This window comes from Lagopus leucura, unplaced genomic scaffold (genome assembly GCF_019238085.1).
Source record: "Lagopus leucura isolate 7727_CA_CO unplaced genomic scaffold, USGS_WTPT01 Super-Scaffold_100157, whole genome shotgun sequence".
Lineage (NCBI taxonomy): Eukaryota > Metazoa > Chordata > Aves > Galliformes > Phasianidae > Lagopus > Lagopus leucura.
The window spans coordinates 48,653,628-48,680,092 of NW_024962334.1; the positions used below are offsets into that span (position 1 = coordinate 48,653,628).

Genomic DNA, 26,465 nt, shown 5'->3' on the forward strand with positions numbered 1-26,465 from the left:
GCGGGCGGTACCACCATAACGCAGAGGGGAGGGGAGGGTGAGGGTGAACGGCCATGCTGCCCTGAGCCGCCCAAAACAGGCGTGAAATGAGGCAAAACCACCGAAAAACCCCAAATGAGTTCTTAACAAAATTGCTCTTCTCTTTATTTCTATAGCTGTGTCCATCAGCCACCGCTTGGTAGGGAGTCTCGGTGGGGGCTGATCCCAAATCGGTGCCTCACTTCTTCCAAAATTTCTTGTATTTCTCCAAGTCCAGCTCCTCCAAGGCCTCCTCCTGCTTGGCCTGCAGCTTGCTGGGGAACTGCCGCCGCAGCCGGGCCTTGCGCTCCGCCTCAGGCAGCGTGCTGCTGTCCAAGGGCAGCTGGGGAGCAAGTGACAGGAGAGTGAGGCTGCAGCACCGAAAGCAACACACCCCCCTGAGCGCCCTTATCTCTAGCTGTTGGGCTGTGTCCCTTACCATGAGGATCCTTTTGGGCTCCTTGTAGCGGATGTGGATGGTGGAGCCATCGGTGCGGACCAGCAGCAGCGGGTAGAGGCGGCCGTACACCTGGCGGCGCAGGTGGGTGATGGAGGTGCGGTTGGAGTTGTGGCGGCTGCAGGCGGTGTGCAGGCAGCGGGGCTGCAGGGCGCTGCGGGAGGCAAAGCAGTCGTGAACTGGAGCACTATTTGAGTTGGAAGGGACCTGTGAGGGTCACGGAACTGTAAAATCATAGAATGGCCTGGGTTGCAAAGGAGCACGATGCTCATCCAGCTCCAAGCCCTGCTGTGTGCAGGTCACCAACCAGCAGCCCAGGCTGCCCAGAGCCACATCCAGCCTGGCCTTGAATGCCTGCAGGGATGGGGCATCCACAGCCTCCTTGGGCAACCTGTGCCAGTGCCCCACCACCCTCTGGCTGAAAAACTTCCTCCTCAGATCCAATCTAAACCTCCCCTGTCTCACTTTAAACCATTCCCCTTGTCCTATCACCACCCACCCTCACAAACAGCCGTTCCCCCTCCTGTTTATCTGCTCCCTTCAAGTACTGGAAGGCCACCATGAGGTCTCCCTGCAGCCTTCTCTTCTCCAAGCTAAACAAGCCCAGTTCCCTCAACCTTTCCTCATAGAAGAGGTGCTCAGCCCTCTGATCATCTTAGCAGCATTACACTGGTCCTGCTCCAAGAGCTAAAGGCCATCTGGTCCCACTCCCTGCAGGGCACAGGGTCACCCACAGCTCATCAGGTGCTCACCGCCCCATCCATGACCTCCGGTGTCTCCAGAGATGGGACATCGCCACCTCCACGGGCAACCTGTGCCTCACTGCCATAACCCTCATCCTAATCTGGATGCACCACTCCAGGTGAGGTCTGACAACACAGACAAGTGGGACAGACCCCCTTCCTCATGCTGAAAGCTGGTCACATATGGCTCTGGATGCACCCAGGGTACAGTTGGCTTTTGGGGTGGGAAGGCGCAGTGCTGGCTCGTGCCCAGCTGCCATCCACCAGTATCTCCAGCTCCCGCTCAGCAGGGCTGTGTCCCATCCTTACATCCCATGATGTGACAGTGGAGGTTGCCAGAACCCAGGTGCAGACCTTGCACTCGGATTTGTGAACATCATGAGGTTCACCTGGGCCCACCACTCAGCCTGTCTGGATCTTTCTGGATGGCATCACAAAATGGCTTGGGTTGGAAGTGACCTCCAAGATCACCTAGTTCCATTGCATTAGGTGTCGGAAGAACAAACACTTGCTATCCTTAACCAACAAACACCCAGAGTCAGGAGGCCTTGAAGGGAATATTAATCAGGAGCGGTCTTTTCACAGAATCACAGAATGGTTTGGGCTGGAAGAGACCTCAAGAATCACGAAGCTCCAACCCCCTGCTTGCAAGCAGGGCCACCAACCTCCACATTTAATACCAGACCAGGCTGCTCAGGGCTTCATGCAATCTGGCCTCGAACATCTTCAGGGACGGCGCATCCACAGCCTCTGTGAGCAGCTGTTCCTGCACCTCACCACTCTCATAGTCAAGAACTTTTCCAGCCTTAATGATTCTGTGATACTCTGGGGGACGATGCCAACTTATAAAGAAAAGCCACGAATCCTTCACTGCAGTGCCTTCATTATCGCGCTAGAAAGCGCAGCCAGGCGAAGGCTCTTCCCCTGAGCAGGTAGTAATGGAGGTATACAGCCAGCAACATTATAGCTGTAGGAAAGACTGCAACTAAAAGCTGGAAAACTACTAACTTTGTAACTTCTGCAAATAAATACTGTGTCAACAGTTTCCTGCCTGAGCTTGATCTGTGGGAAAGCACCAAGCACCAGGCCTGGACCCCTGCCTATGTCAGGGAGGCTGGAGATTCATGATCCTTGAGGTCTGTTCCAACCCCAGCTATTCTGTGATTCTGTGGACAACTCCAAAATACATAATGTCTCTCCTGAGAGCATAAGGGTTGATTACCACAGAGCAGGTGATGAACATGCACTTCAGACCCCAGACTGGGGCTCCCAAGGGCCAAGCACCGTTCTCACCTCAGTGCTCTCCACACAGCCTCCATTGTGCTCTGCGCGAGGGGACGCCGCGCTGCCTCTTGGGGTCAACCTGGGAACAGGGACGGTTCTCAGGGGATGGTTGGCATGAGGTGACATCCCCACAGCAGAGCGCGGGGACACCCCCAACCCTCAGCCTCAAGATGGCGCCCACCCCCACACCGGCCTCAAGATGGCGCCCGCCCCTCACTTCGGATCCAAGATGGCGCCCGCCCCTCACCGCGCTCCTGACCCCAAGATGGCGCCCCCACCCCGCAATGGATTGGCCCTATGCAGTCCTCCCCCCCCGCCGGCAAACACACCCCCCACCCCCTCCCGCAATGGTTCAGCGCACGGTGATGCCCTCCCCCCGCCGCCCATAGCACCGCTGTCCCCGCCGCCACCTCCCGGCACCGCGGTGCCCTCAACCCACGCCCTCCGCTCGTTCCGACCCCCCACGCCGCTCCCCCCCCCCCGACAAAGCCCCGGCCCCCCCCCCCCCCCCCGCACTCCGCGCTCATGGTTTCTCCCACTCACGTGACCTCACCCAGCGGCGCACCTCCCGCCTGGCCGCCTCGCGTGACGTCAGCAGGGGCTGACGGAAATCCCCAGCGCCGCGCTCCACCCCCCCCTGCTGCCCCCCTCCCCTCATGAGCTGGAGGCGGCTGCGCGGGGCCATCGCCCGGGCGGCGGGTGAGCGGCGGGAGGCAGCGGCTGTGTGTGGGGAAAAGGGCGGGTAGAGGGCGAGGAGAGCGAGGGGAGCGAGGGGAGGGGGTCGGCATCCCGAGGGAGCTGTGTGTGAGGGGTGCGGGGCCTCCTCGGGTTGGTGAGGGCGTTCAGAGCCCAGCCGTACCCTGCCTGTCCCCCAGGGAGCCCTGCAGGCTTGGGGAGGAGATTCTGTGTTCAGTTTTGGGCACTTCGGTACAGAAAGGACGTGGAGGTGCTGGAGCAGGTCCAGAGAAGGGCAGCAAGGCTGGGGAAGGGCTTGGAGAATATGGCCTGTGAGGAGAGAGTGGAGGAACTGGGGCTGTTTGGTCTGGGGAAGAGGAGGCTGAGGGGAGGCCTTACTGCTCTCTTCAGGTACCTCTGTCTGGGTATTAGAGGTTGAGTCACCATCCCTGGATGTGTTTAAAAGCAACCTGGCTGTGATGCTCGGGGACGTGGTTTAGCAGAGGGCTGCTAGAGTTAGGGTAATATGGTTAGGTTGTGGTTGGGCTTGATGTTCTTTAAGATCTTTTCCAACCTGAGTAATTCTATGATTCCAAATTAGCTTTTTTGGTGACCGTTTGCAGATAAAACATGGCTCGGTGTGCCTGCCAGCTGCATGGGGCTGCTCAGCTCCTGTCAGTGCTTCTCTGTGAAGGAGGAAGGAATTGCTAGCTGTGGGTCGGAGAAATCCCCATATAGAATTAACGAAGGCAGGAGATAGCACACTGAATCTGCTTTTAATTATCATACCTGTGTTGGATCCTTGTTACTTCATTGACAGGCTGAGGGAGCTGGGCTTGTTCACCCTGCAGAAAAGAAGGCTGTGGGGTGACCTCATTGCAGCCTTTCAGAGCTTACAAACAGAAGGGGAGTCAACTCTTTGAAAGGGTTGATAACAGCAGGAGAAGGGGAAATGGTTTTAAGTTGAGGGAGGGAAGATTTACATTTTATGTCAGGGGGAAATTCTTTACAGAGAGAGTGGTGAGGTGCTGGAACAGCTGCCCAGAGAGGCTGTGGATGCCCCGTCCATCCCTGGAGGTGTTCAAGGCCAGGTTGGATGGGGCCCTGGGCAGCCTGGGCTGGTATGAAATGTGGAGGTTGGTGGCCCTGCATGTGGCAGGGAGGTTGGATCTTCATGATCCTTGAGGTCTCTTCCAATCCTGGCCATTCTGTGGTCAGGTACTGGAATGGACTGCCCAGGAAGGTGGTGGAATCGCTGACCCTGGAAGTGTTCAAGGAATATTTAGATGCTGTGCTGAGGGACAGGGTTTAGTGAGAACTATTGGCAATAGGTGGACGGTTGGACTGGATGATCTTGGAGATCTTTTCCAACCTTGATGATTCTGTGGTTCTATGACTTGTTTCACGTGGCTGGTGAGACAGCCCAATTGCTGGGCTGGTGCTGGGCATGGTGGTTCCATGCAAGCAGAGCTGCCCTTCTCTTCTCATGTGTCAAAAGTGGAACCACTTGAGAGGGCAAAGAAAAAGTTTGGAGGAAGGGTAAAAGCAAGTCATGCCTTTTAATAAAACAACCCACAGTGCATTCAGGCAGCCTCTCCTTTTAGCCCTGTTCTGCATAGCTCCTGTGGCTCCTGGTTAATGATTGTGTGTCCAGCAGCTGTTAAGAATCAGTCCTAAAAGTTAGAAAGGAGGAGTTGGGAGTTCATGGAGAACATGCTAAAAATAGGGAATGGGATTTTATTCCTAATCCAGGAGTCCTTAGCTGGGGCTCCCAACAAACTGTCCTTTAAGCTGCTTTTCTCCTTTGTAGTGGGGCTTTGCCTTCTCTTCAAAGCTGTTCTGCTAATCAGCATTAATTATGTTTAACTCTTTGTGATGTCTGGCCTTTGTCCTGCTGGTCGACTTGCCACCTGCCAGGTAAAATTCACCTTGCCTGTAGCAAGCAGGACCAGAGGGAGATTTGCTCCCTGCCTTTGGGATGGTTTCTTGTTTGCACCCTGTATCATTTTGCAGCCCAACAGCATCTCTGTAGCCTTCATCTTGCAGCTGCAAAACCACACTGCTGTGGGTTTGGGTACCCGTGGTGGTTAGGCTGGGTTCAAAACCACTTTAGGAGAGATCCTTTGTGTTTGGGAATCAGCTGCTCTGAAAGTGCCAAAATCTGAGCAAAGGGCTGAAAAAATAAAACCAGTGCTGAGCTGGTTTTGTTCCACAGTGATGTGGATTTCCAGTTCGTAGCTGGATGCTCTCTGTCTGCTGCACACAGAGGGCTCAACCTCTTCAACTGGCAGTGAAAATGGATGGGGTGTTTTCCTGTAAATTGTCTTGTTTTGCTGTAGAGGTTTCTAGCAAAGAAGATGGAGGCAGGAGTAAACATCTGCCAGTCCTTAGGTTTACTTTCAGCCTTTTTAAAGAGGTGAGACCTGTGATTGCAACACCTGTCTCTTCTCACTTCTCAGTATTGCTGTGGGGGAAAAAAAAAAAAAGTAAAGGGAGGGGTTGCAGAATGTGGAGAAGTGTCACACAGATCAGACACAAAGGAATCCAGGTCCTCAGGGCACAGCTCCCTGCTCAGCCATCCTTGAGTGCTTTACCTGCAGCCTTCCTCCCTCACAGCCAAGTGCCAGCAGCCTTCATTGCAAACCAGGACCTCAGCAAGTGGCTGGCACCCCTGGCTTTCAGTTCAATAACAACACAGGTGCAAGATTCTTAACATCCAGATGTCCAGAAAAGGAAAACTGGGTGTTGGAGGGGTTTGGTATTTGCCCTGGTTGGGTAGAACATTTGGCATCTGATGGAGGGATGTGTTTCGAGGTCAAGAGCCTCCAATACAAGACTTTAAGGAAACTTAGTCCTGTCCACTGAGGATTTTGGAGGCTGTAGGTTTAAAGGAGGCTTGTAGAAACACAGAAGCTGGAGTTACAGGTTGAGGTTGACCAGCCTAGGCATTCTCTGGGGACGTGGAGCCAGGTCACTGCTTGCCCTGTGCCTCTGCCTGGATGTAGAGCCATTGACAGCAGCCCTCTAACTGTGACCATCCAACCAATTCTTTATCTGCCTAACAGCCTGCCCTTCAAATCCATCTTTCTCCAATGTAGAGCTAAGAACGTGGTATGGGACCACGTCAGAGTCCTTGCACAACTACAGGTAGGCATTATCAGTTGCTCTGCCTTTGTCCACCAATGCCACTGCGTTGGTCAGACACCTTGAGTGCAGTTTTTTGTTCTGATATTGTAATATTTTAGCCAAAGTGGGGCAGTTCCAGGCAGAGAGCTTGGGTGATGTGCTGTGTTCCACTGCAGAGGGGCTGGAAATGTGCTGGTTGGAGGTTTGGGCAAGGAAAGGAATGTGTTGTCATTACAGACAGTTGTGTTAATCACTGAGCTGAGATGGAGCAGTGGCTGGGAGCAGCAGCCATGCCAACTTCAGTCCTAAAGAACATTTTCTGCAGAAGGTGAAATCCCAAAGGCACTGTGTCCCACAGCCGTGCCAGCAAGTGCTGGCATCCATCAGCTTGTTAAAGGTGATTGACTGTGACTTCACCTGCCAGGAGAGCAGGGAGCAGAGCAGAAAGTACAAGAGGAGATTAAAGATCAGCGAGCAATTTCCATTGGCTGCCTTAAAATTGCAGCGTGGTAATTAGGCAGCTCACAAATAGCTCAGCTCTCTGCCTGCCTGCTCAGATTGAAACCTGTCACCACTGTGAGGAACTGAACTTGGCTGCGAGGGAGCAAAAGCAAAAGGTAGGGGTGCACTGGAAGCCAGCACTCAGTTTGTTACTCCTTCCCAATTTCCCTGGGCTTGGATGAAATAATCACAAATGATTTGAGCAGCTTTACATTCCTGTCTGCCTGAGAGAGGGTAGGAGATTCCAGGGGAAGGAGAGGAGAGCAGCATCCTGGCTGGGATGTTTCTCTTCTGTTGGTCAGGGTTCACTGATGTTCTCCTGCTGCTTTGTGGGTGGGAGGAACAAGGGGAGACAGAGATGCTTCAGAAAAGTCAGCAAGAGCAGCGTTGCTTCCTTGCTCCAGGCATTGAGTTTGGTGGGGTGGTGCAGGGGGGTGTTTGTTTTCTGTATTGAGCAGGTAGGGAAAACCTGGGCTGTTTAGAAGTTACCAGAGGCTCAGGGAAGAACAGCACAGTTCTGTACCCAAGAGGACTTCCTAAAGATTTGTTCATCATTTAAACTTTCTTTGTGGGATGACGAAGCCTCGTTCAGCAGCACAGTAATGCAGGTATGGTGGGACTAACCCTGCAGCAACAAAACAGTTCCTTGACAGCTGGTGATTGAACTTAGGTGTTCTTATGGCCATGTATGCATTAGATGTCTGGGTAGTCTTTGGGTATCTGCCTTTTTGTTCAGGCTTGGATTGCAGGGAACATGGAGAACTCGTGCTTTGCTGGTTTTAGTGCTGCTTGGTAGGTGTGTGAGAGATAACAGAGCTGTGCAGCAGGGATCTGGAGATAAGGAGGGATCTGGCTGGGGTCAGGTAGGCAGCAGAGCCACATAAGCCAGCCACACCATCCGTGGCAGCAGCTGCTTTTGTAAGAGGTTGCGTGTGGCTTAAGGCTCTTTGAAAAGTGATTTGTAAGGTCAGGATGACATTGCTATGATCTAATTTGAAATGGAAGGGCATTATGCTGTCTGTGTGCTGAATGCTCCTTGGGCCAGGCTAAGAGATGCCTTTTGGGGGCTTCACTGCTTGTGGAAGGGAGAGGGTTTAAGCAGGAAAAATAATTGGGTTTGTCCTGCTTTTAGCATCACCTCTGCCTTAGAGGCTGCCCAGTTGCTGCTGGTGGATGACAGTCCCCAGAGAAAACCCTGCACTGTACTACTCCTAATTCACATATTAGTAATTAACCATTAGTAATTAACCACTCCCTCCCCAGGGTGGCAGGTGCATGAAAACACCCACTCTTTTCCTTCTGGCTGAAGAAACAATAGAGATGTCTGTGTAACCCAAGGCTGCCTTGTTTCTTTGCTGGGAGCCAAACCCTTCTTGCTTGTTGCCACACCTCGAGCTGCACTTTGTGCTGCAGAGTGCAGCTGTGGCCTGCTGTGTCCCCAGGCACTGCTGCAGGGTTTTGAGGTTTATTTCCCTTCTGTTACGCATGCAGACCAGGATGAGAGGCAAAGCTGAGTGATGCTGTCCTGCTGCATTGCTGGTGGCCCCATCATCAGCTTTCCAAATGCAGCCCCTCAGAGCCAGGCCGGTGCCTTTTCTCCTCAGTGCAGAGGTGACAACTTCCTCCTTTTGTGGCAGGTTTGCTGATGTAATTTTCTTTGGATTTCCTGTGCTCCTCAGTGTTTTCCATCAGCTCTCATCTTCTGATTTCTCATAATGTAACATTTTTCACCAGAAACTTGTATCAAATAAGGGACAGGCACTCTTGGTCCTGAGATGCCACTGGGAGCCTGTTTTCTACGTATTTCTAACCAGCCATGTGTTTGTTTGTCTGTGTAGCCATGCAGGGACCGAGACCAGTGGTTCTGAGTGGCCCATCAGGTGCAGGGAAGAGCACTTTGATAAAGAAATTGTTTAAAGATTATGAGAACATCTTCGGCTTCAGTGTCTCTCGTGAGTATCTGATGGACGGGCAGTGAAGGAGTTTGAGGCTACAAGCCCAGAGCCCAGTTCTCTACCTCTAATTGTGTCCCATATAACAGGCTTCTGTTCTTTGCCTGCATCTGTCTGTGGGCTTTTGGTGCCTTTAAATGATGCAGGGGACCTTTATTCGACCTAACACAGTTCCCTGTAACATGAAAATAGCCCTGGCTTGCTGACATGACCCACTCACACCTGGCTGCAGGCAGTGCTGGCAAGTACTCAGGAGAACATCTCCCTTAGTCATGGGAGATGTGGCTTGCAGTGTTGGAATGTTACATCCTCTGACACACAACAGGTGGGTGAGTGCAGCTTCTCTGTCCCTGGGAGCCTGTGGGAAAGAGGCATTGGCTTAGGGCAAAACGAGCACAGGTTGGTGGAATTGTATGATAACCATCCATTTACATGAGCAGAATTATTTTAAATCCCCTTCCTCTCCTACTGAATTCTGTAGAAGGATGTGCTGCTCTCCTTGGTCTTTTGAGAGGGGCTGTAGGGCCTTAATGCAGCACTGTGGTTGCAGTGTTGCTATGTGCTGTTGAAGCCATAGGAGAGTGCAGCTTGTTGGGAGACAGATGTTTCCTTTTCCCTTAGTGACACTTTAAAGATTACCCTCAGAGTTTGGGCTGCACACGCAGCTCATTCACCCCATTGCCTTACTGTAACTCTTGCCAGTCCTAAATAAAATAACTGGCATTGCCTTCCACACTGACCAGATTTCTTTTGGTTTGCAGAGCATCTTAAAATAATGCAAACTTGAATGACTTCCAACAGGTTTCAAAAGCAGTCTGACTTATTCACCTGCTTCGTGCAGCACTTTACCCTTGTTCCTTAAAGCTGGCTATTTTAAGTGTGTCTGTAGGTGCTGCTTAATCTTTTCCAACGAAGATAACTTTGCAAAGTAGGACACTGCTAATTCCTCTGCACCGAGACAGGGATCTGGATGCCACATCCAGGATTACACAGGAGGTCTGTAGCAGAAGCTAAACCTGGGGTGTGTAAGGACTCAGACTGCCTGCTGTGCACCTAACAATCACAATTGCTTCCAGATTATCTAGAATTCTTCAATTAATGGCCAGTTGTGGATTCCACTGATTCCAGAAGCTTTGATCATCGCAGTGTGTTTGAATTAATTTCTATGTGTGGTGCTCTTTTGTCTTTTATACTGCTACTTCCTTGTTCCTGCACTTTCCAAGGCTGTTTTTTGCTTGCAGATACAACGAGGCAGCCAAGACCCGGAGAAGTAAATGGCAAAGGTGAGTGTGTTGTAACTGGGCATGTCTCACGTGTTTTCAGAGCAGTAATGAATCTGGTAAGTTCTTATGGGAAATGCAGGTAAGTGATGGTCCTACATTTGTGTTTATAGGGTGCATTTCTGTAGGCAGAAGGAGGGAGTGGTCAGTAATGATCTATCTGAAGGTGTATACCTTTTGGTTTTGACCTCAGTGGCTGTGAGACTGTAGTGACTGCCATTCTGCAGCACAGTCTGTACACTGGAAAGAAGAAGTGAAGAGGAATGGATTTGACAGAACAGAACTATGACTGAATTAAGCAGCGAAATGCTAGCTGAGGCAGAGCGTATGCTCCCTGTCTTTCTAGACTTTCTTTCTTTGAAAGTCTTGGTCCCTGTGTCAGTGTGGGGCTCTCAGTTTAAGCACTGCAGTCTGTATGTGAGCACTGAGTGGCTTGATTTCGTAGAATCACAGAAGCTTGGGTTGCAAAGGAGCACAGTGCTCATCCAGTTCCAACCCCCTGCTGTGTGCAGGTCGCCAACCAGCAGCCCAGGCTGCCCAGAGCCACATCCAGCCTGGCCTTGAATGCCTGCAGGGATGGGGCATCCACAGCCTCCTTGGGCAACCTGTGCCAGTGCCCCACCACCCTCTGGATGAAAAACTTCCTCCTCATATCCAACCTAAACCTCCCCTGTCTCAGTTTAAAACCATTCCCCCTTGTCCTGTCACCATCCACCCCCATGAACAGCTGTTCCCCCTCCTGTTTATATGCTCCTTTCCAAAGTGTCAAGCATCTCTGGTTAGCTCATCCAAGGCACAGTGTTTTGGGAAATGCACCTACTTAAGGAGTCTTTATCTAAGTTAATAGCTTGTGTGCAGCTGACAAGATGCTTTTCCTGGTTTGTTGCCATATTTCAGAAAGTGACAAATGAGTTTTGCACTTAATTTCCAAAGGCAGCCTTCATTCTGAAATGAGAGGGAGATGTTTCAATAAAAGAGAGAGAATAATTTCTGTTCTTTTATATTTAATCTTCCCTTTTATGTCTCTCTCTGTCTTTCCCCGTTCTAGTCTGTAATCATAAATGCTTTCAAATCACTGGCCTTGGCAGTCCTCCTGTAACACGTTCCAGGATTGCAGGGGAGTTTCTCACTGTGCAAGCAGGAGGTTGGGGAGGAGGGAGCGAGCATGAAGAAGAGTGCACAGCAGCATGCCTGGCCTCACAGTGCTCCAGAAGCATTGGAGCAGATGTCTGGTCAGTTGGGGTAGAGAGGGAGTGCTGTATGTGTTGATTAGAAGGTAGATATCTACTGTCTGCCAAGGTTGTCTGAAGATTTTCAGACAGATTTTCAGGTGTGTTTGCCCTGAGCACCCATGCATGTCTTTGGCCATCAAGTTTACCTTCCAAGCTGCTAATTTCTGTGAGTTTTTCCTCATTTTCAGATTACCACTTTGTGACCAGAGAAGAAATGAAGAAAGAAATCGATGCTGGTGAATTCATTGAGCACGCAGAGTTCTCAGGAAATATGTATGGGACGAGGTATGCATTCAGACCATCACCACTGAGCACAGGTGGTGCTGGAGGAGAAAGTGATTCACCTGGGGAAGCTTCCTGTCCATACATCCCACATTACCTGTTAGTTTGAATGTGGTAAATCCAGGGGCAGAAGGGATGGCATCTCCACTGGCTGTTATTCTCACACAGAGGGTGGTGAGGCACTGGCACAGGTTGCCCAAGGAGGCTGTGGATGCCCCATCCCTGCAGGCATTCAAGGCCAGGCTGGATGTGGCTCTGGGCAGCCTGGGCTGCTGGTTGGTGACCTGCACACAGCAGGGGTTGGAGCTGGATGAGCACTGTGCTCCTTTGCAACCCAGGCCATTCTGTGATTGTGAAGCAAGTATGAGTGCTTCTTTCCTGAGGCAGCTGATGGTACATAGATATGTTGTGTGCCACCCTTGACTGTGGTTAAAGAATTAGGTGGATTTTAAAATAGCATTGCTCTGGGCATCAGAGCTGAAGATCAATAAAACATTAAGCGGCAATGTTAATTAGAAGTCAGATATCTTATGTAATTATTGCTAGGAAATTGTGGCAATGCAGCAGAGGACCTGCTAAGGAGGAAAGTTAAATATGTCTGAGAGATTTGGTTGGTTGAATGAACCTGGAACACTTTTCAGGAAGGTCTGTGTTTCCTTAAGGGCTCAATGTGCTTCTTGGAGAATTTTTTGGAGACAGCAGAGAGAGCTTCTGAATCTTGTTTCCTTATGGGATGCATCAACCTGAGGCCCTGAAAAAGAATGTGCAGCTCTGAAGGAATGGTTGCTGACTTTGCATTCCATTAATGTGGCTCATTCATTATCAGCGTGGTTTGGGTTTTAGTAACCACCTTGACGTGTTGGAAGGCCACAGTGAGGTCTCCCCTAAGCCTTCCCTTCTTCAGGCCAGACAACACCAGCTCTCAGCCTTCCTTCAAAGGAGAGAGAGCTGTTTGAATGCACTATGCACTGACACCACTGCTTTCCCACAGCTTGGGCAGTCTTTCGGGGACGTGGCCGTGGCCCCCTGAGGCTTCTAGAGGAGGATGGTCTCTGCTTTGGCCGCGGTGCTTTCAGCATTGCTCATTTGGCAAGAGAATCACAACCTGACAACTCATCTTCCAGTTTACCTCAGGTGCCCAGCGCCAAGGAGAAGCCAAGTTCAGACTCCTTAATCCCAGGGTTTATGGTGTGTAGGACAGGCTTCCTTCCTCCGTGTGCGCCCTGCGTAATCCATGCTGCTTGGTGCAGAGGAGGTGGCAGTTCTCAGATGTCTGCTGTGGTTTGAAGAGGTGGCAGTGCCCTTCCACCAGGGTGTGTGCTGGGAGGGCTCCTTTCTGCAGCTGATTCCCACAGAATTCAAACAGACGTGAGTGGAAAAGGCTAACGTGAGTCAGAAGTTACCAGGAGGACATGGGGTACCTGAACGCCCTTGGAAAAACAAGGTTGTGTTGTTGTGAGCCCAGAGTCTGTCAGTTTGGCTGACCCTGAGTGGAGCAGAGAAGAATGAGGGGTGTGTGTTCCTTCAGTTTCTTCTGCGTATGCACACAAAACATGCAGTGTGGAAGGCTGAACTTAACCCAAATCAGAAACTAACCCAAAGCCTTAAATACCTCTTGGCAAACAAAATATATATCAAAACTATCCAAGTCTATATTTTCCATATAAGTGCCTATTTCTCATGAGATATGTGCTAATTGGAGAGTCTCTCATGCTTATCAGGGGAGTTGAAGCTTTTGCCAATCTTTTGTGCTCCCTAAATCTTACCAGCTAATGATATTTAATATCTAAATTAATTTTCTTTCAGAGTCTTGAAAGAGTTGAAGGATCGTGTTTGATAAGCCCACAGAAACCAGGACTTCTTGGAAGCTGCCTTAAATTGCAGGTTGTGGTCAGGATGGAAGCACGGGGTTCTCTGCCCTGTGCTGAGAGCTGTTGTTGGCTCTCAGTGGCTTGCTTGTAGCAGGAATTGCTGGACACCCATTGACAGCAGGTGAAGCCTATGGCAAAAAAAAAAAAGAGCTCTTCTGGGGAGATCTTGTGGATTTGCTGTGGATGCTCAGGTCTGGGCTTTTGCTGCTGCCCCCTTGGGCAAGGTAGCAAATCTTTGTATTCATACAGGTCACAGTGCAGGTCTCACAGGATCACTGCAGCTTTCCCCTTCCTGCTGGGGTTTAAGTGACCTGTGCTGTGGGACCCTCGTGGCATCATGAGAGCCACCAGCCACCCCCTGTGCCTCTGTGACAGCAGCATCTCCGTAGACAGCAGTCCTTGCCACCAAGCAGGTCAGCTGTGCAGATGGGCTGCCTGTCAGCTTGCTCTTCCCTTCTGTCTGGTGTGAGCAGCTCTCTTCATAGGTGTGCTGGGCTGCTCCCTTGCTCTTCTCTGGGGTTTTTCAGAGCTCAGAGTTTACCTGAAATCGTTGCCACTTTCCCCATTTTGGCTCTTTGTATCCTTCTGAGGGGCACCTTCTGCTCATGCTGCCTCCATCCTTTCTATTAGTGGTTGCAGGAGGTCGTACTGAGGTTGTGGCATCCATGGGCTGAGGGCTCTCCATCTGTGCTACCACAGTTTGCTCTGCTCGTGCCCTGCAGACACCTGTGCTGTGACCCTGAGCATCTGCTGCCTGACACCCGTGGGTGCTTTGTGCTGGTGAAGGCTTTGTCTTCTCCAGCCCAGGGCACTGCTAACCGGGGAGCAGCACTGGAGAGAGCTGGGGAAGGAGTGCTAGCAGTAAGGAGTCCTCCTTGGCCAGAGCTTTGCTTCATTCCTAGGGCACAGGATGGGACAGAAATGCTTGTTGGTGGTGGTTTGTGTTCAGCACATCTCTGTGGAAAGCTCTTTCTATCACAGGGCAGATTTTGCAGGTGCAGGTTCACGAGGAGAGATCCAAAGAGGTGCCCTGATTACAGGCAAGGAATTGAGCAGGTTTAGGGCTGGCTGTAGGGCAACGTTTTCTCTTTATTTCTGCTGCCACTCCTTATTCAGCTCCCTCCAAATCTCTGCAGTGGCCACCTCTGAGCTCCTAGTGCTGTGCATTGCTTTTGTGCCACTGAGCCCTGTCTTGGAGGAGATCCTGCCTGCTGCCCTGTACAAATCCTGCCCAAGGAGTGCCCTGATGGGGCAGGAATTAATCCGGGCACCTCTGGTGTACTGGCAGAGGGATGGAGTTGCTGCTTTTCAAAGGATAACTGTAAGTATTCAGGAAAAAGCTGGAGGCAGTTGTATACAGCCTGCTTTGTAGGAAGGTACAGTCATCTTTGAGCACATAAGAGAATCATTACAGAATTTTCTTGATTGTGCATCTTGTGGAGCAGTCCAAAGCATCCATTAAGCATCCTTCAGGAGAGTGCATGGGTACAGAAATCAGGGAAGGAAAATTCTCTGTTCTGTTCTTTGGTGAGACTGCTCCTGTATTTGTCTAAGGGAGGAGCTTAATGGCCCGTGCTTGGGCCACAAGCACAGATCATAGAATGGCTTGTGTTGAAAAGGATCAAAAAGCTCGTCCAGTTCCAACCCCTGCTGTGTGCAGGTCGCCAACCAGCAGCCCAGGCTGCCCAGAGCCACATCCAGCCTGGCCTTGAATGCCTGCAGGGATGGGGCATCCACAGCCTCCTTGGGCAACCTGTGCCAGTGCCTCACCACCCTCTGGGGGAAAAACTTCCTCCTCATATCCAACCTAAACCTCCCCTGTAATGGTTTCAAACCACTGCCCCTTGTCCTGTCACCATCCTCTCCTCGTGGAATAGTCGCATTATCTATTTCCACACCCTCTATCAGGACTTTGTCCTCTGCACTACCCCCAGGATCCCAAAGGACACACAAGGGAAGAGAAACTGCTCAGCAAGAGCAAAGCAGACGTTCTTCCCTCCTGCAGCAGTTTGGGTACATGGGAGCCCTATGAGACCTAATGCTGAGGAGTCCCAAACCTCCCTGCTGTGCTGGAGGCTCTGACCCCTCCCTGGTTTATCTGTCCCTAGTAAAGGTGCAGTGCAGGCTGTTCAGGCCAAGAACCAGATCTGCATCCTGGACATTGACATCCAAGGCGTAAAGAACATCAAGAAGACAGACCTGAACCCCATCTACATCTCGGTGCAGCCTCCATCCATAGATGTCCTGGTGAGCGGCCGCCTTCCTTTGCCGTTAAGCGGTTAGAGGTAATCGGCGTCTTGCTCTGAAGCCATGAGGGTTCCCCCCCTTGTTGTTGAAGGGAGATATGTTCTTAGGGACTGGGGGAGTGGGGAAGAGGCTTCCAAGCACGCTGTTAGCTCTGCCCAGCCTGGGTCCCTGTGATCAACCTTTCCCAACCCTGTTATTCGTGTCTCTCCTGCACGGTTTCTATGTTGTCAGTGTGGTTGCTTGTGCTGGGTTATAAGCTCCAAACACATTAGTTGTGCTTGCACTGGGAGGTAAGCAGAGTTTGCGATGAGACTTGCTTCCAGTTATTGAAGTTAGACCTAAGGAGGCTGTCTCTCTGCAGCACTGATAAACCTACACCCCTTCCTTCTTGTGTGGTCCTGAAGAGCAGTGATTGCTCTGTGCCTCTGGGAGAAGTGAATCCCTGTCATGGTTCAGGGAGGAATGTGGGCATGAATATGCAGAGAAGAAGAAGAGACTGGGAACTGGAGCTGTGGATCAGCCATCCACAGCCCAGGCTGAGCTTGGGCACAGGTTTGGGCTGGAATTGAGGCCTCCAGCAGAGTGTTATGTCACTCCCACTGTTGCTGACAGCAGAAGATATCTGTGCTTTGGTGATGGGATGGGGCATTTCCTGCATGCAGCATTTGGGGTACATTTCTTTAATGTGTTTGTCATTGGGTTTAAGGAAAAAAGACTGCGTGACCGACAGACTGAGACAGAAGAAAGTCTACAGAAGCGTTTGACTGCAGCCCGTGTAGATTTGGAACTTAGTAAGTCTGGGAGTTTTTGAGCAGAGTGCCCAGGGAGGGGGGGTGCACTGGGAGTGGAGGACCTGTTTTCTGCACAGACATCTGACTCTTCTCAGAGGAACGCTGGCGGGGTTTGGGCATTAGCTGGGTTTGATCTGAGCATCATGCTGCATCATTTCCCATTGCAGTTCCTTGAGGGCGTTTAGCAGAGAAGCGCATAAGCAGTGGCTGAAATGATGATAATAAAATGCTGCAGGAACTCAGGTCGTGCATGAGAGATGACACAGGAAAGGAGAGTGTTCTTCTGTAAGCCCTCTGTCCTTGTCTCCTTCACTAGGTAAAGAGCCTGGCCTCTTTGACTTGGTCATTATTAATGATGATCTAGAAAAAGCCTATTCAGAACTGAAGGAGCAGCTCCTGAAGGTGAGTCCTGGGGGGCTTTGCTGCCTTCTCCCTGGGTAGGCCTGGCTGAGCAGTCAGACCACAGCCAGCCACAGAAGTGTGCCCGCAGCAGATCCAGGTTGAGCTGCTGAATGATGGTGGGTCTGTGGCCCAGGAGTGGGAAATGGATCCGGCTCAGTCCTGGACTGGTGGCAGAACACCTCTGGAGAGCACAGAAGGGGTATGGTGTTGTGAGGAGCCTCTCAGTCACACCTTGCTGTGTTCCAAGGCCAGTGCTGACATGAGAGCCTCGATGCTATGATGCTGGGGCTTTTCTGTGGGGCTTCTGCTGAGGTGATTTCTTCTGCTCTCCACATCTGTGAAACCAGTGCTTCCCAAAAGTGACAGTGCTCAGTTGTTTTCCTGATCTTCTTGCAGGAAATCCAGAAGGCCCAAGAATCCAGGAAGTCCTGAGCTGAGCCTGCCTGGACGTTTTAACTTGATCACATCATTCCTGAGCCACATCACAGCATTTCATTCCAAGAGACATTCCCTTTAGGCCCATCCTCCTCCCGTGTTATTCTAGGATATTTCTATTAAAAGGAAGGAAAACAAAACCTGCTCGTGCTCATGTTTCTGTTGGCCAGCTGCTTGGTGTGTGTGCTCTCCCAGGTTTGTACCTCAGGCAGATAATTGGGAAGCAATAGCACAGCACCTGCTGCTGGGGGCAGAGCTGCCAGCCTGGGCAGGAGCTGCAGCTGCTGGGCAGTGTGGGCAGATGGGCACTCATCTTTGCTGGCAGTCAGTGTCACAAGCATTGACCTCCCTTTGCTCCCTCTGCTCTCATCTGTGGATCTGCTACAACTCCTCTGGGCGTTTCTGATCATCTCTGCCTGCCCTCCTCAGGCTCTGTGCTGTTCTGGGTCTGTTGCTTTCACAGAGCAGCATGTCAGCACAGCCTGACTGCTCTAACCACAGTCCTTGTGAACAGATGGATTTGTTTAATAAGCTGAGAGGGGATGGGAATAGTTGCAGGATATGATCTATCCACACATATATTTTTTTTTTTTCTAGGAGAGAAGTGCTGTGAGTTCTTCCTTCCCTCTGTTAGTTCGGCAGCAGTGTTGTAATTCAGACATATTTGTACCATTGGACTTTGGATGCAGGTAGATTTTTGGTTATTCTTATAGCTGCAAATGGGAGAAATTTAGAGAAATTGAAGCACCCTTATTGGGTGCTCAAAGCCCAACATGGTTGGTGAGAGCTGGGAACAGGGATGCAGCACAGCTGCTCACAGCCTGGCTGTCCTGGAGCCTCTTGTGGAGCACACAGGCATTTGGGTTTTGATCCTGGAGAGTTGATGAGTCCCTCAGTGTCCTGCAGGTGGTTGCATCCAGCCATCTCCATAAGGGAGCACAGGCTGATGTGCAGTGCCAGGCCTGTTTGCACACCATGCCTTAGCAGGGCAGGCTTACACTTCTAACTCCTTAAGGTTTCATCCTCTTTATATCTCATCCTGGTTTACCCAGCTGCCCTGCTCCAGTCCTGCTCATGCCAGGTCTCCTTATGTACTGAACTCATGTTGCGGATGGCAGAAGGCAGAACCAGACCTTGAGCAACCTCTGCAGTACAGAACTTCCTTTTAGGAGGAAGTTTTTCCCCCAGAGGGTGGTGAGGCACTGGCACAGGTTGCCCAAGGAGGCTGTGGATGCCCCATCCCTGCAGGCATTCGAGGCCAGGCTGGATGTGGCTCTGGGCAGCCTGGGCTGCTGGTTGGTGACCTGCACACAGCAGGGGTTGGAACTGGATGAGCACTGTGCTCCTTTGAAACCCAGGCCATTCTATGATTCTATGAACCAGACCTTGGGCAGCCCTTGCAGTACCTCACTAATGTTTAGAAATGTAACAGCTGGCAATTATTGTTTGCCTCTCCTGGGGTGTATCTGTCACGGATGAGAGCAAGCTCTTCCTTCTGTTGTCAGGAGTTCCGTGCAGCAAGGTTATAAGTTTTGCTTAAGTGACCACAAAAAACTCTTCTTGGGAGCATTTTGGGGTCGTACCTAATGCAGAGCATCCTGCTCTCCCCATCGTGGCGCTGAGCATCTCAGTTGCAATGGGGAAATTTCCCCTCTAGGTGGCAGAGATGACAGCAGCAATAAGGCAGGGGCCCACGCTGCGAAGCAGCATAACGCGGAGGTGCGCGGCGCTCGCCCCAGTGCGGAGGTCCTCGTCCATCGCGTGGGACCTGCCCAGCTGCCACCAGATGGACGTGCCCAGCAACGTGCCCAGCCGGCCCGACAGCCCCACGGTGCCCGGAGCTGGGCTGCCAGCCCCGAGCAGAGCCTGCGGGAGAGGTAAGCAGCAGCCGGTGATGGGAGATGACAAAGGCGATGCTGTGCCGGGGGGTGGAAAAAGTCATTAGGACCCCTTCAGCCGTGGGTCTCTCCTCCTGCTGTGCTCTTCCGTGGTGGTAACGGGGAGGGAAGTCCTCGATAACCTGCCCTGTATTGGATGGCCTGCTTTCCATCGCTGCCTCTGTGTGTGATGGAGTGAAGCAGCGAACATCTCAGTGCCCGCGCTGATGCGAAGCGATGGGGTGGGCATCGGGATGGTGGTGTGTGAAGGAGGGAGCGGGCGCTGCCGTGGCACGGTGGGCATCTCTGCACACAGAGCTCTGGAGAGGACCTTCTGTTCTTAAAGTACTGTGGGACTCGGGGTAAAAGAAAAGCAGGTTCTGAGGGTGTCGTGTGCTCAGCTCGTGTCCCATCCTGGAGGTGTGCGGTGTGCCCGGAGGGTCCTGCCCCAGCAGTTGGAAGTGGTGAGGTGTCCCTTCCTGAACTGCTCCTGTGCTGTGGTGTGTGGGATGCTGTGGGATGAGGGAGCGATGGTGATGGGGAGAGCAGCCAAGAGGGGCAACCTGGGGAGCACAGGCAGCAGACAGAGCTGTGGCTGGAGGGATGCTGAGGGCAGGGACAGCCCTGTGGCCGGGGGCACTGGCAGCTTGGAGTCACAGAATCATCATCAAGGTTGGAAAATGCTACTGAGATCATCTGGTCCTGCAAGGCCGATGGCAGCCATCCCACCTCTTTGTACAGTGACCCTAATTTGCATGCAGGGTTTTGGGCACATATCCACAAACGAGGGGGGAGTGCATGTGGACCCTGAGGTCACCTCCTGCTAACAGGTTGAGCAGAGGCACCTGTTGTGGCCTTCCCAGTGTGCCACCAAAACCACAGACAGTCAGCCTAGGGGGAGAGGACAGGAGGGGACAGCCACCCCTGTCTGCTCTGCCCTTTGAGGCATCAGACAGCGGTGATCGATCTGCAGAAGTCATTTTCTATGCTCTGAACGCAGCAGCTGCCCTCAAGGGAAGGCTGGGATGTTCTCCAGCTGCGTTGCTCTTTCTCAGTAGTTCTTTGCTGGCTCTGCTGTTGCTTGCATTGGAAGCTGTCCCTTACAGAAGAGCAGCTCGGGCACCCTGGGGGTGTTTATAAGGCCAACCCTGTGGAGCAGCAGAATTGTGGAATCATAAAGGTTCAAAAAGATCTCTAAGGTCACCTGGTCTGACCTCACCCCTCAGTGCCACAGCTTCATGGCTCTGAAACACCTCCAGGGACGGTGACCCCACCACCTCCCTGTGCCAATAAGGGGACGTTTACACGCCACTTCCCAACCTTCTCACCTGGGAAGCTTCTTGGTGCTTCATCCCACATCCCTCCTGCAGGAAGATGCTGTGGGACAAAGGTTTATCCCTGCAACTGTGCTGCCACTATTTTTTTGGCCATGAACTGATAGCTTTTCCCACTTTCCTGCTCATCCAAGGGCTCTGGTGATACCAGTGCCGTTTTAAAGGCCAGTGTCTGGGCAGTGGCTTTAAGATGTACAATGGCAGGGATCTCCTCCACTCTTTGGACAGGACACCAAGGTGCTGCTCAGCAGTGACCGGGTGGTGACACGCTGCTATGGCAGGGACACACGAGGGCAGGCAGTGCCTCAGAGCCCGCTCTGGGTGTCCCAACCCAAATCAACCGAGGGGAAGCCAAGAAATGCTGGAGCTGTGCTCCAGGAAAGCATCGAGCAGCCCAAATTAACCCAAAGCCCATCCACCAGCCCGTGGCTCTTTCCATCATCACGTCCCCCCTTGAGCCCATGGGCTGCAGTGCTGTCCTTGCCGTGGCTTTTCTTGGCATTGCTGCTTTTGGAGGCAGCGCTGATTTTCAAGCTCGCTTCCGTGTGATTGCAAAAAGGGCCCCTGGGGGCTGAGCGATCCTGGGAAATAATTGGGCATCTGTAGCAGAAAATAAGCAAGGAGGAAAAAAAAGAAGTGGAAAACATCATGATTTCTTGCTTTGCCTGTCGTTGTCTGGTTCGTTCTGCGGTTCACTTTGCCTTCAACTTTTGCTGTCGGGGCCAATGGGCACAGTGCTGGCACGGGGCTCTGGGCTGTGTACTGTGGGATGGGGGGTGGTGGGGCTCAGTGGGTCAGGTTCAAGTTTGGGCTTGATGACCTTGAAGGTTTTTTTGCAACCTAAACGATGCTGTGGTTCTAAGACTGATAGTTTCTGTCTGTTTATTTTTTGATATTCCAAATCTGCCATACCAGCCTTGACTTTGTAGCAGGAGGGAGCTGCCTGGATGCACTGGAATGGTTTGGGGGCAATGCAGCTCCGAGGGGGATGCGGTCCCTGCCTGTGCTGCTGATGCCTGCCTCTGCTTCCTGAAGGACTGCGAGGGGATTGCTGCATGCAGACTGCTGCCACCTCATCCTGAGGCACCAACCCGGAGCTCCACAGCGAGCAGGTAGGTCCTGGAAAATCCCAACCACCAATTAACCCTCGTTTGGGACAACCAGCCCCATTTGGACTCTATCCAGGGGGCTGTTCATCCAAGCCCAGATCTAGGGATGCTCTTGGAGGAGACCCTTTGTCCCCTTTCTGTGCTGGGAGGAAAGTGGGGCTGAGGGCAAGTGATAAATTTGGGTCATCTTATTGAGTGGCTGTGCTGTGTCATTGCTGGGGATTGAGGGACACCAACCTGTGGGGTTGCACACAGCACTGTGCTCGTAATTCCTTAGAGCCCAGGCATGAAAGTGAGCAAAAAGCAGGGAATTCAGTACAGGAGCTGCTTTTTCTGACAATAGCAGCTGTGATTCTGCTTGTCTCAGACGTGGCTCCATCGCCATAAATAGCCCAGAGCCATCTGCAATTCAGATTGTGTGCAGTGGCAACTGGTACAACAGGATGCTGGTGCAGGCAGGGATGTGGTCCCCTCCTGGCTCTGCATTTCTTCCTCCCTGGGCATGAAAGGAGGGAGGAGCAGGATGTTTTCTGGCTTTTTCATTCCCCGTCGTGGCTGTCATTTAGGGAGGAAAACTAAAAAAGAAAGGAGGAGGAAAAGATCAAATGCTGGTGCTCACATTGAGCTCAGCACAGCCAGGCTTTGTCCCACAGTGAGGAGACCCCTGGGAGACAGGTCCTGCTCCCAGGTCCAGGTGGAGTGGCCAAGTCCTCAGAGCAGCATTGGGCACACAACATTTCTGCTTCTCTCTGCTACAAAGTAAGTCTCAGTGATGGAAAGCAAAGCAGTTTCATAGTGGGCATCCTTTCCCCAGCAGAGGTGCATTAGCTGGTTTTATTGCTGATATTAGGAAAAAGTACTTCTCAAAGGGAGTGGTATTGCATTGGAATGGGATGCCAGGGTGGCGATGGGGACGCCGTCCATGTGTTCAGGAACTGTGGAGATGTGGCACCGAGGGCTGTGGTGGGGATGGGTGTGTGGTTGGACTGGATGATCTCAGTGGTCTTTTCCAACCCATATGATTCTGTGAATCCCCCTTGCTTTTAACTTGTTCTGTTGACCACAGTCATAGAGAAGGAATTCCCCTACAGAGAGGTGGGAGCTTGGTTCCCACCTCCCAACACACCAATAACTGCCTTTAGGTTTCCCCATCTCTCCTGCAGCCCTCTCCATCCTGGTTGCCTCCTGCTGTGGTCCTCCCCTTGAACGCAGCATCCCACAAGGATCCCTTCCAACACCAAAGGGGCCATCCTTCTCTTTCATCCATCTCAGCCCCATTTTCCAACTACTGCTGCACCCCTGGAGTATTTTTTCTTATTTCCAGGATCCACGCCACGGGCATGGAGGGGGGGGGGGAGGAACAATGGCAGCATTGAGCACCCGGCCGGGCTGTGGCCGCATTGTGCCTGGCAGAGAGATGCCCAGGGATAATCGCCTCCTCCTTGGCTTTGTTGCAGGGCTGCAGGCAGCTGAGCAGCAGGGATTTGCCCCCAGGGCTGCGGTTATGCGGTGAGGATCCGCATCTTTTTTCCTGGCTGTGAAAGGTAGGGGTGGCTGTGATACGGTGGGTTGGGAAGGGGGACGTTGGGATGGGGGCAAAAGGATGCTCTGCTCCTCGTCCCTCCCTTTGGAAGGCATGCATTGGTGGGAGCTGTGAAGATTATTTTGGTGTATAAATTGCTCTGTGCCGTCCGTTGTGCACATCTGTGGGGTTTGCCTGGGCATGGTCAGTTTGCACCTGGACTTATCCTGAGCTGCTTACGAAGAGAGGGAAGTGATAAAGAATTGAAGAGAACAAGAAATAAATTAATTCCTCAAGGAGAGAAACGGCGCTGGTGGAGGGCTCTGCCTCTCAGAGGTGGGGAGGCAGCAGGAAGGGCAGCTGAGATCCCATTTTTCTCTCCATTTTGAGGTGTTGACATCAGGAGGAGGCTCTGAGGAAGAGCAGTGGGACAGCCCCATAGGGATGGGGACACTGCTGTGCTCTGGGCTCCGTCTGATCCCCATCCTAAATCTCTTCCACATCCCAGAGCCACTGGAGGCGTTTCCCTAAAAGAAGGCGAGGAGATGCCTCAGGATCTGGTTTCCACCTGCATACATTTGGTTGGAACTGGATGATCTTCGAGGTCCCTCCCAGCCCAGGCCGCTCAGTGAACTTCAAGCACAGAGCCTGACTCTTCCTCATGCCCTCTGCAGCTGTGCTGCTCCTCATATACCAAACAGAATCCTGTTATTGCACCCTTGGGTTGTGTTTGTGAGACCCAGCACTGCCAGCTTTCAGGTCTGCAGCCTGCTTGCTTTGCTGCTCCACTTTGACATTGCTCCTTACAGCCCCAGCACGGATGGGAACTGGTGCATGGAGCTCAGCCCAGCAGAAGCTGCAGTTTTGCAGCTGCTGCCTTTCACCCAAGGACAAAAGGTCCATTGAGGGGGCGATGCTCTGTGTGAGGTGCTTTTGTGTTGTGGTGTTATTTTATTTTATTTTATTTTTAAAGGATGTGAGCTCAGTTTGTCATCCCTTATTAACACCTCTAGGTCTTTAGATGGATCTAGCTTAAAGATGCTACTGCATTTCCATAGTCTTTATTGTCTTCATCCTCATGGAAAAAATAATCGCCTTCCCCCCTGGTTGGTGGGTGACCCACAGCTACAGCCCTCCTCTCCCCAACTCACTGGTATGATTGCAGTGAATGAGGTTGGGGTGGGCACAGTGAACTTGGTTGCAGCCAACGTGTGTCCAGATGGGCTCCCTGAATGCTGGAAGGACCCTCTTGGGTCCTGCTGGTCCCCAGATGGAGGGGAGGCATTTCTCCCTTCCAGCCCCAAATGTCCATTTCATCTGTACCAAAGAAGTTGGTATATGAAGTCATATAACTTCACTGAATCCATGCTGTGTAGGAGAAAGCCATGTTCTGTGCTGGCAGGCAGTGAGCAAAGGGTTCAGACCCCGATTATAGGATCATAGAATCACTCAGGTTGGAAAAGACCTTAAAGATCATCACGTCCAACCACAACCTAACCATCCTACCCTAATTCTAACTGCCCTCCACTAAATCATGTCCCTGAGCAACCAATGGGGAGCACAGTAGAACCCTAATCCAAAAGTGCAACCCTTAACCCTAAATCCAAGTAACGAAAAGGTAACTCTTAAGCCTAAATCCAGAAGGCTATCCCTTAAATCTCACTCACCCTTAATTCTGACCCAGAAGGGTTACGATTAGCCATTAACCTTAACTCAAACGTGTAACCCTTAGCCCTATCCCCAAGTGGCAACCCTTAACCTTAACCCCAAAGGGTAACTTGTAACCCAAAGCCCCACAGGCACCTTCTCGTTCTGCCCAAATTCCCTTGCAGTGCCACAGGAGGGCAATCTGTCTTCCACCAAGAGCTTCCTTAGAAAGCATCCCAAGGAAGGAACTCCTGCAAACTACGCGAGCTATTTCTGAGACAATCCTTGGGTGTTCTCCAAGACAGAAATACCAGCAGATGTTTGTCAGTGTCTGTCATAAGGAAACCCCTCCTTCCCCTGGAGCAGAGGTGGAGCCCAGCACAGCTCACTCCTAATTTATGGCTTGTCTGGAGCTCTTCCACCTGAGGTTCATCCAAGCAGCACAAGGGTCGTTTTTAAGGCTGAGCAGCTCCCTTTGACCTGCTCTGTTGCTTGGAGATCTTGGTGACCGGCCATGTAAACTGCTGTTGTTTCTGCAACTCGTTGCCAGAAAAAGAGGAAAGACTGCAGGGCTGCTGCATGCTGTCTGTGCAACCCGTAGAGAATGGGGGTATGGAAACTGGGAGGAAAATGAGAGTCCCTGTTTCACTCCTCCCCTATAAATTAAGGCATAAGGAGTGAAATTACTGCTTCACTACTAACCTTGGTGGTGCAATTTGTCTTTCTGTCTGTCTCTGCAGAGGAATCAGGTGTTGTTTGGGGACGTTTTTTGGCACGGTGGTGGATTCCCTCAGCTCTCTGGTTGCCCTCCCAGAGGTTGGGACCCCAATGCTGCCAGCCCCCAGAGCTCTGGGCTGTCCCTAAGGCTCTGTATAGGCAAGCCAAGCATTTGGGCAATGACTTAAGGGTCTCTGCAACCCTTGTGTTCTCTCCTGAGGTCCATCTTCTCGTTCCTCTAGGGCAGAGCAGTGTTGTGGGGAGGCTGCCCAGCCCTCAGTGTGTGTGAGGGATGTTGGGCAGGGGGCAGATGGGAATGGTGTTGTGTGCGATTGCAGGGTGACAGGGGCTGAAGGTTCCTCGGGTGGTCTCGGAGCAGGGCCAACTTTGTTGGATGGAATTGCCCAAGGCCCTGTCCAAACGAGTTATTTCCAAGGGTGGAGATTCCACCAGCTCCCTGTGCCAGTGTCTGTCATGGAGAAAATGATTTTTTTTGTGTGTTAGGTTGAATTTTTTCTGACTGTAGCTTATCCTTTCACTCTCCGCTTCTGAGGAGAACTGGGGCCATCTTCTGTGGAACCTCCCCTGGAGCAGCTGTACGTATCAGCAAGCTTGTCCCCTTCTCTCAGCATCACAGAACATCCTGAGTTGTGAGGGACCCTCAAGGATCCCTGAGTCTAGCCATGAGGTGGCTGCTATGGAACTACAGGCCACCAAGAGGGGCTGTAGGGCCATGAGGCCTCTGCTCAGCTTCCTCTGCTGTGGGCCAACAAACCAAGAGACCCTCTGCCCCCCAGATCCTTCCACGTGGGTATGAGCTGCTCTACAGGGTCAGGACAGGCACTGAGGCCGTGTTACTGCCCTCTCCACGAGGATTAGCTCTGTGTTGACATAGTTCTCCCACCAGCGGGACACAAACAGATAGAACCTGGGAACGTGGCCCGGAAATGCAGCTCAGGGCGG

General features: G+C 51.9%; 3 protein-coding genes across 8 annotated transcripts in view; 2 read left to right on the forward strand and 1 right to left on the reverse strand.

The window, feature by feature from the left end:
- Window positions 1-115: 115 nt before the first annotated feature.
- On the reverse strand, window positions 116-3,074 carry MRPL55 (mitochondrial ribosomal protein L55). Of its 4 annotated transcripts, none has more exons than XM_042889288.1 (4): window positions 3,056-3,074; window positions 2,512-2,581; window positions 458-629; window positions 116-361 (listed from the first exon to the last, which is right to left on the reverse strand). In XM_042889288.1, the coding sequence occupies exons 2-4, from the start codon at window positions 2,535-2,537 to the stop codon at window positions 218-220; spliced, it is 342 nt and encodes a 113-aa protein (XP_042745222.1). In that variant the 5' UTR covers window positions 2,538-2,581; window positions 3,056-3,074; the 3' UTR covers window positions 116-217. The 4 variants fall into 4 exon arrangements, with proteins under 4 accessions (XP_042745222.1, XP_042745221.1, XP_042745220.1 ...); XM_042889287.1 differs by having other exon boundaries at window positions 3,046-3,064; XM_042889286.1 differs by lacking the exon at window positions 3,056-3,074 and adding an exon at window positions 2,942-2,979.
- A 58-nt stretch (window positions 3,075-3,132) lies between these two features.
- GUK1 (guanylate kinase 1) lies at window positions 3,133-17,436 on the forward strand. 3 transcript variants are annotated; one of them, XM_042888151.1, is made up of 9 exons: window positions 5,669-6,920; window positions 7,387-7,412; window positions 8,643-8,756; window positions 9,998-10,039; window positions 11,457-11,553; window positions 15,530-15,668; window positions 16,375-16,459; window positions 16,776-16,861; window positions 17,258-17,436. In XM_042888151.1, exons 3-9 carry the CDS (start codon window positions 8,645-8,647, stop codon window positions 17,291-17,293), a joined length of 597 nt encoding a protein of 198 aa, XP_042744085.1. In that variant the 5' UTR covers window positions 5,669-6,920; window positions 7,387-7,412; window positions 8,643-8,644; the 3' UTR covers window positions 17,294-17,436. The 3 variants fall into 3 exon arrangements, with proteins under 3 accessions (XP_042744083.1, XP_042744085.1, XP_042744084.1); XM_042888149.1 differs by lacking the exons at window positions 5,669-6,920; window positions 7,387-7,412 and adding an exon at window positions 3,133-3,201; XM_042888150.1 differs by lacking the exon at window positions 7,387-7,412.
- A 462-nt stretch (window positions 17,437-17,898) lies between these two features.
- GJC2 (gap junction protein gamma 2) overlaps window positions 17,899-26,465 on the forward strand; it is a 31,687-nt gene continuing 23,120 nt past the window's right edge. Inside the window, exons 1-4 of the mRNA XM_042888145.1 lie at window positions 17,899-17,985; window positions 18,954-19,173; window positions 21,423-21,619; window positions 23,074-23,160. The gene's annotated coding sequence lies outside the window, so the exon portion shown is untranslated. The remainder of the gene's footprint in view (window positions 17,986-18,953; window positions 19,174-21,422; window positions 21,620-23,073; window positions 23,161-26,465) is intronic.